Genomic DNA, 16554 nt, shown 5'->3' on the forward strand with positions numbered 1-16554 from the left:
AAGTCTACACAGGTCATTAATTCAATATTGTGTCTCATTAGCACTCACCAGTGGCTGTTGCTTCCATGTACAAGGGTACTTGAAAAAAGTTCATAGGAAATGGGATTAAAGGGTAAGTTTAGTTTGATGCAAAGTTTGAAATCCATGCATATTTTCATAATGTGCATTTTCCATGAACTTTTTAGGGACCCTTTATATGTATGATTTAACAATTTTGCAATCAGATGGCCCTTACCTGCTTGACCTCCCCGTGTTCATTGTTGAGTTCATGGTGTTCAAAGATCATATAACCAACGGGGAAGGGAAAGATGTGTCTCCACGATAAAGCATAACTTATTAGGGATGACATTATTATCGTCATTATTTTTATTTGTGTGAGTAAGCACACAATCATATGAAAAAATATATTTGCTTAGGGACTGCATAATAAAGCATCTATTTTTTTTCAGAGAATTCTAAATACCAATATCTTCAAATATCAAATGTGATGGTATTTTCTGAAATCTGCAATCAGTTCTCTACTTGTTTATGTAGAAACAATGAGCACAATTTAATCTGCTGCTTTAGAGAAGTACCCCAGGTGGCTTCATCAGGTGAGGCCACACTCCAATGTCAGATGTTACTCTGGGGCAAGGAAAGATCAGAGTATCAGATTCTCTTTGAAGCACACCTTGAAAGCAGCAAAAAAGCACTGGCGATGAAAATCTAAACCCACTGAGACACCCCAATGGTTAATATCACAAATATGAGTATCTGTGAGTTCTGCCCGAGGTAAATAAGAATCCTTTAGATTGGGTTTAGTCTGATGTAGATTGCACTTTCAAGTAAAGTACTGCCAGGTTAAGATATGTAGCGAAGGTACATTTTAAAAATAATTTCATGGCTATATGATGATTATAAGTACTTACAGGGACCAGTTTGATATTTTGATCCACTTAAACAATGTGTCATGCTCAAATTGGGCTAATCAGCGTTTTTCTCATTCTGAAACATTTATCATTTCTTTGTGTTGGGATCATCTGAAATTCTCTCTTTTAGCTATCTTACAAGATACAATGCTATAGTCATTCCACTCTATGATAGGACACTAGAATTTAATTTGCTTAACTAGCTAGTATTGTACTTATTATCCAGTTTCTCTATTCCACTCCTCCCCCTGCCAAGCTACTGTCTGGCAACTACTATTCTACTCTCTGTATGAAATACACTTTGAGCTTCTGCGTGTGAGAACAGCAGTATGCATCTTTCAACGCCAGGCTTATTTCACTTAACATACTGTCCTCCAGTTCCATGCATTGTGCAAAGGAATTCCACTCTTTTTATGGCTGAATAATATTCCACCATGTACGTACAGATATTCTGGTGGCCACCCTGGACTTTGATGGCCTTAGGTTGGAACCTATGGCAGGGAAGCTACACACAGATGGTTCATGGTGCCCCAGGGGGTGTTGCTACACCGTGGAAAAGGTAGGAAGAGGACCAATGTTTCTGAACAGGCACCTTCCAGAACCCTTCCTGGTGCTGACCCATTTAGTCACAACTCTATAAGGAATTATTATCCCTGGTTCACAGCTACAGGATTGAAGTTGAAGAGAAGACAGAACTTGTTTACGGTGGGCCGGCGCTGCGGCTCACTAGGCTAATCCTCCGCCTTGTGGCACCGGCACACCAGGTTCTAGTCCCTGTCGGGGCACCGATCCTGTCCCGGTTGCCCCTCTTCCAGGCCAGCTCTCTGCTGTGGCCAGGGAGTGCAGTGGAGGATGGCCCAGGTCCTTGGGCCCTGCACCCCATGGGAGACCAGGAGAAGCACCTGGCTCCTGCCATCGGATCAGCGCGGTGTGCCAGCCACAGCACGCCAACCGCGGCGGCCATTGGAGGGTGAACCAACGGCAAAAGGAAGACCTTTCTCTGTCTCTCTCTCTCACTGTCCACTCTGCCTGTCAAAAAAAAAAAAAAAAAGTTCTTTAAGGTGACAGAAACATGATGATCTGAACTTCCCGCCTGTCACTTCCAGCTTATTCCACTAACTACAGGCAAAGTCTTCTACTTCTCCCCGAAGTTACATTGTTCCATTCAAACCCTGAAAAGATAGTCACAGTTGCTGGGGATTTTTCCAAACTTTACCTCTAAGAATTGCAATGAAAAAAAAAAATTTTTTTTGACAGGCAGAGTGAACAGTGAGAGAGAGAGAGAGAGAAAGGTATTCCTTTTGCCGTTGGTTCACCCTCCAATGGCCGCCGCGGTAGGCGTGCTGTGGCCGGCCCACCGCGCTGATCCGATGGCAGGAGCCAGGTGCTTCTCCTGGTCTCCCATGCTGGTGCAGGGCCCAAGGACTTGGGCCATCCTCCACTGCCTTCCTGGGCCATAGCAGAGAGCTGGCCTGGAAGGGGGCAACCGGGATAAAATCCGGCGCCCCAACTGGGACTAGAACCCGGTGTGCCGGCGCCGCAAGGCAGAGGATTAGCCTGTTAAGCCACAGCGCCGGCCGCGATGAAATATTTTTCAAAATATTTTTTGGCTAGCTGAGAGAAGAACTTGTGACCAGAAAAGATGATTGGTAAAATATTTAGAAGACTTTAGCATGCAATAATCTGGTTCTTGAATTTTATTTTTCCCAAAAGAATTGTGAAAGCATTCTTGGGTCAATATTTGTCATTAGTTAAGGAAACACTTTTAAAATATAGTCTGTGTGGCTAACACAAAAGCAAAATGCTTTGGTACTGAAATATTGATGGATGGAATGATACACTTACTGGTTTTCCTTCAGAATCATCCAGAGGAGGAAGTTGGTGGGTTCACTTAGAAGAATCAAGATTGGCTATAGACTAATAAACGCGGAGAAGGGGTGATAGCTACATGATGAGTATTAGAACATGCTGTGATGCAATTTAAAATAATGCAATGTTTACAAAATGTTTGGGATTTTAAAACTTCAGTCAGGCTACTCAGATTCCACTTTCTGAAGCAATCCATACGTACATGTATTTATATATCCTGAATCAACTAACTCTGCTGCTGCTGTCTTAATTCAAACCACAGTTGACAGCTCCCTAAAAGCATCTCTGTGCTTTTAATTTTGCCCCCAAACTCAGTCAAATCTCTACACCTGTCAACAGCAGAATGATGGTGTAAACTCTGTTTACCAAGCTTTTCTTGCTCTTCATCGAACAATCTGGGCCTCTGTGCCTGCTTTTGCTCTCCCAAGAATGATCTTTCCACAGTCAGCCCCTTCACTTCATTCAAGTCTCTGCTTCAATGTCACCTCTCATAGAGGCCCTTCCTGACCACCGGGTCTAGACGATCTTCCCAACTCACACATGTACGCAGACATCAAATTTCTTCTACTCTTTTTAATAGTAGCAATTTTTATAGCAGACATCACAGATTTGCTTGTTTGCTTATTTGCTTAGTATTGTGTTTACTTCTCTTGACTTCAGCTCAGTAAATTGCTGCCACTTTTCTTGATCTTAACCATGACTGGTCCACAGCAGGCATTCAAGAAACAACTGAAAGGAGTCAGTGGAAATGTTCCTAGCATATTGCATTTGGAAGAGTTTAGAAATTGCATTGAAGTTTAGAAAATTGAAGATGATTCTGAAGTGGGTACCTGCTTGCGTTTGAAAGGATTCTCTTCAAAACAAAGCCCAACAATAGCTGATGACAGTGCTTCCGTATTGACAGCGGGCAGCAGCAGTTCAGGGAGAGAGTATTAGACAGTGGACGGCAGAGTGCAGAGAAGAATGTGCAACACGTGGTATTGGTAGTATGTTATTAGTAGCTCATGTTGATGAGAAAGGGCTTTTGGTTCCCAAGCAGGGTTCACATCATATGTAAGGGAAATTTTCTTCAGAGGAAAACAGGCTTGCTGATAAGACCCTATGGCATGCAGGTAATCGCTAGGTGAGAGTATGAGGAAAATGTGAAGTAGATTCAAATATCGTTGGGGTGGTGGCGGCTAGTGTGACTGTGGTGTAGTGTCTCATTCACAGGAAATCAAGTTCCATGGTTGGAGTTTGGATTTTCTAAACTTTTAAGCAGGAAACGGAAGAGTAAATAGAATTTTTAGACTAAACTTATATGATATTACTTTAAGAGGAGGAACTATATTATTGCTAATAATGGCATAAAGGAAAACCTAAGGGTCCAGAGAAGAAAGTAGAATGACCTCACTGAGGAGCTGTGCCCCCGTGCTGTCTCAAGTTGGGCTAGGTCAACCTTTTGTCCCTGTTTCTCAGTGGAGCACCTGGTGGGCCCTGTCTTTGCTGAGAACTGAGGGAAATCTAAAGTTCTGCTCCATTCCAGTGATCTTGGGTCCCTCTTTACCCGCTGGGGAGCCTGCTGCTCCCTCCTTGAAAACATAGCCAGGGCTCTGTAAGTCAAGCCTTGTGCCCAGAGGATACCCAGGTGACCTTATCCTAACAGGTCATCCCAGAGGGATTACCTTTGGACCTTCTGTGCTTGGAGAGATAGCATGTGTCCTAGTGGCCTTCCAGGGGAAGGTTCCTGGCCAGAGGAGCTGGCCAGTTAGAGCTTGCTGCTCCAACCCAGTTCATGGGCAAATTCCTATGACTTCAAGGATCTCTGGTGAGCTTGAATTAAATTGAACTAAATTCACCAGTAGGAGCCTGTGAGTTTCTATGATACCTTATAGCCAGTCTCCAAGGAACTCACTTGGCATGTGGGTACCCAGCTTTCCCCTACTCCTGATGAGGTCCCACTGTCAGTGTGGCACTACTTGCCTTGAAAGTCCAGCAAACGCCTGGTGTTCTCATGAAATAGGCTGGGATGGGATGCATGCCTAATCATCTACTAGGGCCTTGCATATAATGGGGGCTCCTCCAGCATTCCCAAGTTCACAACTGTCTATTACTCCTTGTGCTACTCCTAACTGAGGCCAGGCCTCTGGCCAGGAACCTTCCCCTGGAAGGCCACTAGGACACATGCTATCTCTCCAAGCACAGAAGGTCCAAAGGTAATCCCTCTGGGATGACCTGTTAGGATAAGGTCACCTGGGTATCCTCTGGGCACAAGGCTTGGCTTACAGAGCCCTGGCTATGTTTTCAGCCTGCTTGCATTTACTTTCAGTGGTGTATAATGTACACAACCAACCACGCAGCTCTGCTCCACCAGTACTAACTGGCCCAGTTGTCACTAGGGCTGGGTACAGTGCTTGTCTGAACAGGACTCCATACTAAACTTGACCTGAATGTATTCCTGGTCTGACCCTTGTCTCCTTCAGATTCCACTCCTATTTAAGCTCTGATTCTTAACCTAAGAGGGTTCAAAATAAAAAAGTAATGCTAAATCCTATAAAAATGTTCATAGATAGCACTGATTACATAACCTTGGACCATTCTATCAAATGTTGTAATCAAGTTTGATTTGGGTATTTAAAGTATAGTCTACTAATTTATGACAGTGCTTTGTCACATCTGATCTCTACTGGTCTCTGGATCAGTTTTCTAGGGTTTTATATGACTTCCAAAAGAAGGTCACCATGGGGTTTCCTGATTAGTTTTACTTCAGACCTAGGCCATAATTTAGTATTCTGGACATCACCGTGAAAAGATGAAAGTGTGAAAGTTGACTTCTATGACAGGAAAGGTTCTTGAAAGGTGGAACCAGAGAAGAGAGTGGAGGAAGGAGAAGTTGATGAGAGGTCTGACATCACAGTCCTGGGAGGAAGTTGGCACTGTCTGAGCCAGATGCAGAGAGGAGAACTTGTGAAAACGAACCTAGTCAAAGGCAACCTTTTGTGATTTCAAATGGCAGGCTCTGGGATTTCAATCAGTTGGGACAGTGAATCACTACAAAGTTTGAGTTTGTCACAAAGCCTCCCATGCTACTTTGGGAAAACCAACTAAATTAGATTTTGTGAGGATGGATAGGAGACAGTTTGTCATACCTCCATCACATTCCAATTCAAGCCACTTAGTGATCTGGAGAGCATTGCTGGCTTTAATATGCAATCTCTTCACAGTAAAAACAAATGGCACAGTAAATACAGCACAGAGCACAAATATTTAAGAGATAGTGTAACCAATCAATCTCCATTATATAGTATACATAAATACATATATAACTAGATACATATCTTAAGACAATGAATGACTATACACATAAAATTGAGAAGGAATCAAATTTCATTAAAATTGTTGCACGTGAGTGTTTTAGCCTAAAGAATGTTCAGTGACATTAAAATACCTTTGACCAGCCAAATCTTTGATAAGATCAAAACCTCATTTCTTTTTTTAGCCACCAAAAACAAGCTTAATAAACATGAATTTTTTTCTAGGGTGACTTTCTTCATTGGAGCACTGCATAAAGGAAGTTGGAAAAGTTTGGAGAGCAAAGCTTATCTGCATTCATGAACCCATTTTTCATGTGTGGTAAGTGAACTTGAGTCCTCTAATTGCATAATCAGTCCAGATGTCCCTTTCTAGTTGACATAGTCACGTGAATCCACTGGCCCATTAGAAATAATGGTTTCTATTTGAGACTTGTTCAAGCTTTCATAATACTGCTGCCTGGTATACCTGAAGTTACTTCCCTTCAGCATACTTCCCATGAGGCATGGGAGTGAGAACAATGGCCTACTTACTTGTGTTTATCTTCTGGAGTGAAATATGCTTTTCTAGTTGCCTCCGAAGTTTCACTTCTGCTCCATATTTGCCAGTGGTACCGTTGTCAGCCAGAATGAAATGGGAATGCATGCTGTTGAGAACAGTGAGCTTGCTCATGGGATTGGACATGGTCTGATATGGTCGTACAACCTGCAGGGTATCAAAAGGAAGAAGTAAAAGTCAGAAAACAAGAGTTGTCAGGAGGAGAACTAGACAGAAATGGAAAGAAAAAACATCCTTCGATTCTTTGATACACTGAAAGTATTGTGGTCCCTCTGTATCCACAAAGGGTTGGTTCCAGGTTGCTCTTCCTCAAATCTGTTGTATAAAATGGTGTAGTATTTGTTAGGAAAAGAGGTGCAGAATAGAGAGGAGGTAGTGTGTGAATTTACAGCCAGACTGAGTTTATTCAGAGAAAATAAATCCGTAGAGGTGGGTGACCAACTGCCTGTGCGCACACTGATGGAACACGTGGCAGAAGGCCTACCCACATGGAGTAGGGGTAGCAGGCAGAGAGGAATTCCCGGACCTGGTCTTCCAGGTGGCTGTAAGGGGTGGGGTATGAAGGGAATAGGGTGTGAGACCCAATTGAGTTTCAAAGGCAAGGAATACATTCCAGTGTCTATTTTGGGTAATGAGGGAGAATGGCTGAGGCTTATGTCATTGTTGCATCAGCATTTGCATATAATCTACACCCATTCTCCAATATACTTTACTCTCTAGATTACTTACGTCTATTACACTGGTGATATTACTAAAACAGTTGTTACACCTTATTGTTCATGGGCTAGTAAGAATAAAGGTCTATACATGCTCAGTACAGATGGAATTTTTTCTGAATATTTTAAGTCTTTGAGTGGTAGAATCCATGGATGTAGAACCTCGGAATACAGAGAGCTAACTCGATAATCTGCACCTTCTTCCTGGTGTTGCTTCGGATAGAAGCAAGGTTTATGGTAAATGGTCCATTCAAAATAAGACTGCTTAAAGGAATATTTATTTGCTTCCTGAGTTCATAGAGAATTAGAATTTGTGCTTTCACTGTATTCTTAAACTGGTACGCCAATGACCCTTTCATTTTGAAGTTCATCTTTCGGTTTTTTGCTTTTCTTTCCTTCTGTACCATGTCCATTCTTTAGTAGGCACAGCAGGACAGTCACAGTTCTGGAGAGTGGGCATTCAGGGGAGAAATGTAACTTTTTGTGTCAACCCCATTCAGTACTTAAAATCAACATTATTCAGGTTAGACCCCTTATTTGAACATAACTTAATTTGAATGTAAAGTAACTGTCTCATGAGATGAGGCTCTAAGTGTTTACCTCTGTCTTAATCTACCTTTTTCATGGTCAATTATACTACCTAAAATAGAAAAATTTCAGATTTTTGGTAAAAACAGAAAAGTAATACCTATTGTGGGCTAGTTGTTTTATATACATTCTTTATGTTCCTTGTAATGATCCTGCAAGGTAGATGGTATGTTCTTTTCGTAGATGAAGAAACTGAGAAATGGGCAGGTAGAGTAAATTTTCCAAAAGTTGACTACAATTAAAACTGAATTCATACCCAGGTATGCCTGATTCCAAAATCTATGCTTACTCCTTCACATATTTGTTGGACTCAATGGAAACCTAAGATGATGTGCTGGAAATCTCGTATAATATTCAGATACAAACTTCACTCATGACTATGAAAAGGAAACATTCAATAGGCCCATTGTTATGTGGGCTCTGTTTAGCTATTACCATACTAAATCACTGACATTGCCAAGACAGAAATAAATGCTACCGAGTATTTATTCCTTGGCCTTTTGTGCAGTGTGTACATTAATTATCGAGTCTAGATGCTCTTGTTCTTTTTCAGCATGTAATAACTCACCATGAAAAGCTGTAATAAGATTGGGTAGTTTGTTAAGGGAATTACAAAGTGATTTAGTAAGGGCAACCTTCAATACTGAGTATCTCATGTAAGCCATTTTTTAGACCTCAGTAGTGATTCACAACCCCACATTTCTATGTGCCTGGCAAATAGAATGTACTCAGTGAGTGGATGAATAGGCAAACTTGAGACAAATATGCTTTTGTTCAAAACTGAAAAAAAATTCTATTCTACATTGAGAATTTAAAATGTGTACATGATTCTGAGCTTTTGAAGTGGCCTTCAATTCTATTAATATATGTGCTACTGGTTAATGTAGCATTAATAGAACATTAGCTCATAGTTTCATTGTACTTGGTTCTTACTGATAAAGGAAGCCCATAACTTTTTGATTGTCTCTAGTAATCTCATGAAGCAGTAATCAATCACTCCTTTGTCTGGGTGGGTAAATTAGAATCCTCTGAAATCAAAAACAGTGGTTGCTCACCCCATCCTGAGCTCTTTATCACTGGGAGTGCGTTCCTGTGGTTGAAATTCCCATTTTGCTGCTACTTGTTTTTGATCCTAAAATATTCATTCTAGAGTAGAGTGTAAGTTAATAAATATTAATGCTTTATTGGAAGAGGCTTAACAGAAAGACTTTTTCTTATTCTTAAAATGTTTCTGCATTGTGCCTTTAGACAAAAGAAAATGCTTTAGTTACTGTTTTATCTTTTCTAACAGAAGATCCTGTAAGATGCCAGGTAGACCCAGAGCAGTTTTGAGAGGCAGGGGAAGGTGACTGTTCTAGAGATAAAACTGTCTGTGAAAGTGAATCTCAGACATTTGTGCTCAATGCTTGGAATTTACCCAAGGCCATGAGTGATATTTTATTATTATTTGTTTGGTAAAGAGTTATTTATTTAGATGAAAGAGTTACAGAGAGAGATTTTCCACCTGCTGGTTTACTCCCCAACTGGTTGCAATAGGAGGAGCTGTGCCCATCTGAAGCCAGGAGCTTCCTCCGGGTCTCCCATGTGGGTCTGTGGTTGCAAGTACTTGGACCATATACTGCTGCTTTCCCAGGTGCACTAGCAGGGGCCTGGATTGGAAGTGGAGCAGCTGGGACTCGAACCAGTGCCCATATGGAATGCCGGTGCCACAGACCGTGGCTTTACCCACTATGCCACAGTGCCTACCCCTACAGTATTTTCAAGTGAATGACGAAGTAAAGATAACTCTGGCTGTGAGTGTTTGGCCTAGCAGTTCAAATGATTAGGATCCCCAAGTACCGTGTCAGAGCCTTAGGTCTGACCCCTGGTTCTGGCTCCTGACTCCAGCTTTCTACTAATGCAGATTGTGAGAGGTGGTGGAGATGGCTCCAGTAACCAAGTTACTGCCACCCACATAGGAGACCTGGGAGTGAGTGTGCAGCTCCTGGCATTTGGGGAGTAACTCAGCAGACTAACCTCTCTGTGTGTGTTTCGAAGAAGAGGAGAAAGAGAGAGATTGATTCTGAGTGGATGAAGCTGATGTGTTCACCACAATCTGAGACAAAAAGAAAATTAAGTCATCTATTTCTATTTACCTGTTTTCTCCTTCAATTTTCCGACTTTTGCCGTTGCTTGTTTAACAGCTCAATGGGTCCTTAGGAATAGTGCAAACCTGAATTGTTCATGGCAAGAATTTTAATTTCTCCATAATACTGATCCCCATCTCTTTTAATCTTATGTGAAGGCAAGTTACACATGGCCGTATTTTGGCAGAGTTTGTTTGCTGAATAATATATAAGTTTGAAAAATGAGTAAAATGCCCCAATCTATTTTTAAGTCCTCATAGGAGGAAGATGTGTTGACTCCTGGAACAATCCTGAAGATGTGAACTATAGAAATCTGTTTGAATCCTATTCTGCCAATGACTGTGTGAAGCTAAGGCTTTTTTTTTTCAACCTGTGAAAGAGACATGGTGAAACTACTTACCTTACAGGCATTTCTTGAGATTATAGGAGGGGGGCTTCAAACAGTTAATGGAAAATTCACTTCCTCTTTTCATTTCATTTTCCACAATCTGTTTGAAGCCCCTTGCATGTGCCAAGTCCCTGGCACCATGCCTTGCTCCTCGTAGGTATTCTACAAATGTGAATTCTTTCTCCCACTCTGTTCAATTTTACCAAAGATCAGATGATTTTCCAGTTGTGAGCCAGTGATCAAAATGAAATGACAAATCAATGAAAGAGACGATTCAATGTAAGGAAAACCTATGTGCAATCTGTTGGCAAAATAGGTGAAATGCCTTTTTTGTCACATTCTTGCAAGCATCTAAGAAAGTGATGGTCTGGAACTGTTGTTGATTAATTGCAAAGTTGGAAATAGCTTCTCAAACATGTTAGAGGAATGCATTTTGCCTAGAAAATCCATTTACTATTCTTTTAATAAACATACCAGCAATCTATTCTTGTTGCAGTTATAATTTACATATCTAAAAAAGATTTGCTGCTCTGCTTGTTATATTTTTCAGATAGAAAAAATGCCTTTTTATAACATGAATACAAATGAATTTTTCTCTGGAAGAATTTTGGAGATAATGTAGCCACTTTCATTCTTAAGAACCCATAAAAAGAGGACAACTATGAGTGTGCATTGAGTAAGAATGAGTATGATATGTTCCTAATTGTAGATCCATCGGATTGCTGCGTTGTATGTCTCAGCCTTGGTTTCCTAAGGAAATCAAGGGTTTTTTAAAATTATTTATTTATTTATTTATTTATTTTTTTGACAGGCAGAGTGGATAGTGAGAGAGAGAGACAGAGAGAAAGGTCTTCCTTTTTGCCGTTGGTTCACCCTCCAATGGCTGCCACAGCCGGTGCACCGCGCTGATCCGAAGCCAGGAGCCAGGTGCTTCTCCTGGTCTCCCATGCGGGTGCAGGGCCCAAGGACTTGGGCCATCCTTCACTGCCTTCCCGGGCCATAGCAGAGAGCTGGCCTGGAAGAGGGGCAACCGGGATAGAATCTGGCGCCCCAACCGGGACTAGAACCTGGTGTGCTGGCGCCGCAAGGTGGAGGATTAGCCAGTTAAGCCACAGCGCCGGCCAGGAAATCAAGTTTTAATGTCCTTTAGCATCCACTGCATGATGAAAGGATCACCTTCTCTCCCAAGAATGCAGTAGACATGAGAAGACAGTCACTCAAATACATGTTTTGTGTTTTGTTATTTAGATAAGAAACCTGAGCTGAGAGAGGCTGAATGGTGTCTGACAGGTCTTTGTTTCAGGTGAGTTTCCCCGAGAGATGGAGATCTCTCCAGATAATCTCCAGAGATTAGTACTGCTGTCTGTGAATGAAGGGAAACTTGCTTATTCGTGCTCTCTGGGCATCACGGGCCAACATACTTCTTAGGATATTTTGCCTCTCAAGAGTAAATGAGAATTTTTTACTCATAATCAGTTGGACACCACTTAGTGCTGGCTCAGCCTCTGTATGCCTTAACTTTGAAACAGAGACCCTGGGAATTGAAGTGAGGGTTTTTAGGGGTAAATAGAGATAAAGGTCCTCTTACATGAGGCATTAGTCAGGTCATTGTCATTACAGAAGAAAAACTGAACTTCACCACATGCCAGTGCCTGAGGGCAGCATTTATGTTCCCTGGATGACTGACATCAGTCATTCCCGGTCTGGGGCTGATCTCAGACACCTGTCTGAGCTTTCCTCACTGTTTTCATGCATGTTCTAGTCTCACCTAGGAACACATAGCAGGAAATCAGGGAATTTTTGGCTCTGGTTGCCCTAGTTAATAATTTGTGACCTTGGTCAAGTCTTGGAAATCATTCATCAAGCAAATATAGTGTGTGATAAGTATTGTGCTGGCTAAAGAAGATGCACCGGCCGGTGCCACGGCTCACTTGGCTAATCCTCCACCTGCAGCGCCGGCACCCTGGGGTCTAGTCCCCGTCGGGGCACCGAATTCTGTCCCGGTTGCTTCTCTTCCAGTTCAGCTCACTGCTGTGGCCTGGGAAGGCAGTGGAGGATAGCCCAGGTCCTTGGGCTCTGCACCTGCATGGGAGACCATGAGGAAGTACCTGGCTCTTGGCTTCGCATTGGCGCAGCGCGCCGACCATAGCAGCCATTTGTGGGGTGAACCAAAGGAATGAAGACCTTTCTCTTTGTCTCTCTCTCTGACTCTGCCTGTCAAAAAAATAAAAATAAATAAAAAAAATTAAAAGGTGCACCGTCACACATCTAGGTATTATCTCCCAATACATGTTCAAAATATCATTTGAAAGAAACTAGAAGGCTTGGTTATAATTTCTAAAGATTTCTTCCCTCTAAAATTGAACCTGGGCCTCCTGTATTAAAAAGTCTATTTGCTCTTTATCTGCAAAGGCACTATTCTGCACTAGCCTAAAAAGAGTCACCTCATGTCCTGAGGTCTCTTCCATTCTGTGGTACTTTCTATAATGCAGGAGGCTGTCTGGTCACCTGGGACTCCTTTTCTGCACAGAGTTGAGTTAGACAGTATAAAAAACCAGACTGGCCCATCAAGACCCCCACAGATCCCCAGTACATTACCTAGTGAATTGTATATGTACACATCCCAGGCAGGCAACAGGGTTAGAGATGTGTGGGGCAATGAGTCATCTTTCCCTCCTAAGAACACCACAATTTTAATTTAGGCTGGAAGCATATTAGCATTCACTGTCCACTGATCACGTGCTAGGGACTGTGATAGAAAATTTCTCAAGCTGTTTCAAGCTTATTTCTCATTTGGGAAGACCATGGGGGCTCAGAGAAATGCGTTTTCCTAGCCACATTTGCCCCACATAGATCTTAAATTTCTATAGAGGCCAGGGATATGAAGAGGGAAGACAGAGGTCCTAGGCTGCTTTTCCATTTATAGGGGATATTATGACTGCTGTTACCGTGGGACACCTCTGCTCATGGCTCAGCTGGGCACTGACATCCTTTGACAGCTGATTGGATGGCTTCCAGCTGAGTCACTAGGAATGTGTGTGTAGAGGTCAGCAAAGGCAGCAGCAGGTAGCAAAGTAGGGGTGTGTTTTGGAAAGAAAATGGGGCGGGAAGATATTCTTGGGAGGGAAGAGAGGATACCTCTGAGGACAGGGGAGTGACCTTTGTGTCTGAGATGAAGGAAGAGCGGGACCAAGAATGGAACAGGGAAACGAATGTCTCCGGCTTCCCTTGTGATCCCAGGGAGGCCTGAGCCAGTTGGGCCCCTGGGAGGTTATTACCTATTCCAGAAGCACAGCTGCAGAGGCAGGAGTAAAGCAAGGTCACAGATGCTGCCTCTGAGCTCCTGCCACCTTAGCTGTGTGACGCCCATTCACCGGCAAGGAGGAACAGTCACATCTCTGCAGTATCTGAACCTCAGTGAGCTGGTGGACTGCAGAGAGAGATGCACAGTCCTCAGTTCCTGCCTTCCTCAGGAATGAACTCACCCCATGTGCCCATGCCTGAGGCTGCAGGGTCTACTGGCAGTGGAAGAAAGAAGGTCCCCGAGTTCTGAACAGGGTTACTCTCTGTAGAAGTCCCCAAACACAGTGAGGGATTTTAAAAATATGTTTAGAAATTCTTTGAAGCACTTCCCTTAGTCTAGTTGGATTCAGTGACTCCATTCAAAGGGGTAGAATAAAAGAGTGGTAGTTTGTGACTTCTAAAACCAGGTTGTGAAGGTTGGAGCCAGTGCTACGTTATGAAGACCAACGCCAAGGTCCACGGGAGAGCAGCCTGTGAGTAGTCACTGATGGAGCCCTATCTGACTTCTTGACTGTAACTTCCAGAGCAACCCCCTACCCCGCCCAGCCAGAACCATGTAGATAAGCCAACACCAGTCATTGACTCACTGAAACTGAGATAGAGCACATTATTTAAATCATTAAATGTTGAGGCCATTTTCTAATGCAGCAAGGGCTAACTCATACAAGTATGGATGCTCATCTTCTTTGAGGTTTCGGAATATATCCATTCCCTCTGCACTGTGGACTTAATGACCTGTGCTCCGTTCACACCTGCTGTGGTGGCTGGCATTTCTTCCCTAGGCTCTGGTGAGTTCTGGCTCCTGCTCCACTGGGCAGTGACTCAACACCCTCCCTCTCCATCTGTCAGATAACCTGACCCCTGCTCATTCAAACTTGCCTGTGTCTGTCTCCCATGGACTGGAGACTAATAATTATAACTAGCTCATTGAGGAAGTGAAAGGCTTTTCCTGGTGCAATGATGTGCATGTGAACCCCCATCAGTGATGGCTGTTACCATCTCTGAGTAGCAGCATCGGGGCACAGGGAAGGATGTTGTCTTGGGTGCTAGGTGGCCGAGGTTCTAAATGCCAGCAACAACTCTTACTGGTCATTGGAACACAGGCATGCTACTTCATGTCTTTCAGTAAAAAGGGGAAGAGGATAATGATACTAAATGTAACTTCTGGGTACCACTGTGAAAATTAGTTTATCTATGTCAGAGAGCTTAGCAGGGTGCTAACACTGAGTAAGCTCTATAAAATTGCTATTATTTCTGTAGCTATCATTCTTATATCAGTGAAAAATGACAAACCTCCAGATTAAAGCTTCTCAAGTATCCTGGTGCCAATCCTTTTTCTGTATATTCTTTCCTCTTAACCTAAAGGGAACAGGAGGTCTCCCTCCTTAGCTATGGACTCCAACACTTCCTGGTGCCCTGAGGACTTCATCAATTACCTCTTCTGTCAGTATTTGAAGAAAAAAACCCTCTGTGGCTCCCTTTGGCTCCCCATTGCTCCTCTCCCTATCACAGCCAACCTTCTAGAGGGGTGTGTGCCATCTCCCTCCTCCACGAAAAAGAAAGCTCACCTACTTATCATCTTTCCGAAAGAGCTCAGACTAATCAGCACGGAACCATCTTCACGAGTTGCATAGACACTGCCAAGGTCTTACATGAGCTAACCTTGCCCTTCACTCTGTGTTTCTGAAGTATAATCTTCCTTTGGAGACTGCTTTTTATCTTCTCAGCCACTAAATATTGGGGATCATCAGGATCCAGGGATAGGCCCTTCTTTCTCTCACTTTACCTACTCTCCTGTGGTAATGCCAGCTACTTGTCTTGAATTCCATCTCTATCAAGTCTAAGTGTTTAGCCATATCTTGCTTCTAAACTTCTGCTTCACATACCCACTGGTCTCCCAAACCTTGTGTAGATATCTCAATGGAACCTCAAAATCAACATGCCCAAATCCAAACTCATCATTGTCTTCACCAAAATTGCATTTCCCACATGAGTTAATGGACCTGCTGCCTCAAAGTAGCCCTGATCCTGGGTATTGTCAGGAGTGTTGGCTCTCCCCTCCATTATTGTGACAGATTCCTTGTCTTTGACCTTTCCTTCCCACATCCCCTGGCTGTATCTTGTGTAATCTAGTCTTAGTACTCCACTAAACCCCATGATAGCACTGCTGTCAGGAAGTTTTTCTATGGTTACCATATGAAGTCATAGCTGGCTTGCCTTGGAAATAAATGATGAGTGTACTGAGGAGATAATTACAGGGAAATTATCAACCAATTGGGCTATTGGACTTGAGGTTTTTTGGCTTGAAACATGAAGATGGCCTCAAAAGAGCACTTTCAAATATTGCAAAACTTGGAAATATTTCCTACTTTTTCTAATTTATATCACTGCATGGAAAGATAATTTAATAACCACATGAGATGATGTGTAGGAAATCTACCTAAAGTGAAAAGTGCTTTTTCTTGTGATTAGGTCTAGATTTTAATTTGGCATGTGTCTTGTTAATCTAGATCTGGGAAAAGATAAATGATAAGGGCTGTAGAAATTGTTCAATTACCCGAAACAATTCTGGTCAAATTGTTTTCTAAAGTAAGGAACTTAATTTAAAATATGTCATATGAAAATTCTAATTCATTTGGACTTCCTTCTTGACAGTACACTGGTGATACTTTCATAATGATCTGTCCAGTCCAGAATTGTCTAGGGGAAAAAGAAAAGGGCTCTGGTCATTCATTGAGTCTGTTTTGGAGTTCAATTTACAGGCATAAGTTATTTGCCAATATCTCAACAACAAAAAGATAATATTT

At 42.5% G+C, this 16554-nt stretch overlaps 1 protein-coding gene across 4 annotated transcripts in view; it reads right to left on the bottom strand.

The window, feature by feature from the left end:
- The window catches only part of TRPM3 (transient receptor potential cation channel subfamily M member 3), a 948117-nt gene that overhangs the window by 253514 nt on the left and 678049 nt on the right, over positions 1-16554 (bottom strand). For all 4 annotated transcript variants that reach the window (XM_062207082.1, XM_062207079.1, XM_062207080.1 and 1 more), the window contains exon 6: positions 6602-6773. In XM_062207082.1, coding sequence (XP_062063066.1) covers positions 6602-6773 — 172 coding nt within the window. The remainder of the gene's footprint in view (positions 1-6601; positions 6774-16554) is intronic.

The sequence above is a fragment of the Lepus europaeus genome, chromosome 12 (assembly GCF_033115175.1).
Source record: "Lepus europaeus isolate LE1 chromosome 12, mLepTim1.pri, whole genome shotgun sequence".
In the NCBI taxonomy this organism is placed as follows: domain Eukaryota; kingdom Metazoa; phylum Chordata; class Mammalia; order Lagomorpha; family Leporidae; genus Lepus; species Lepus europaeus.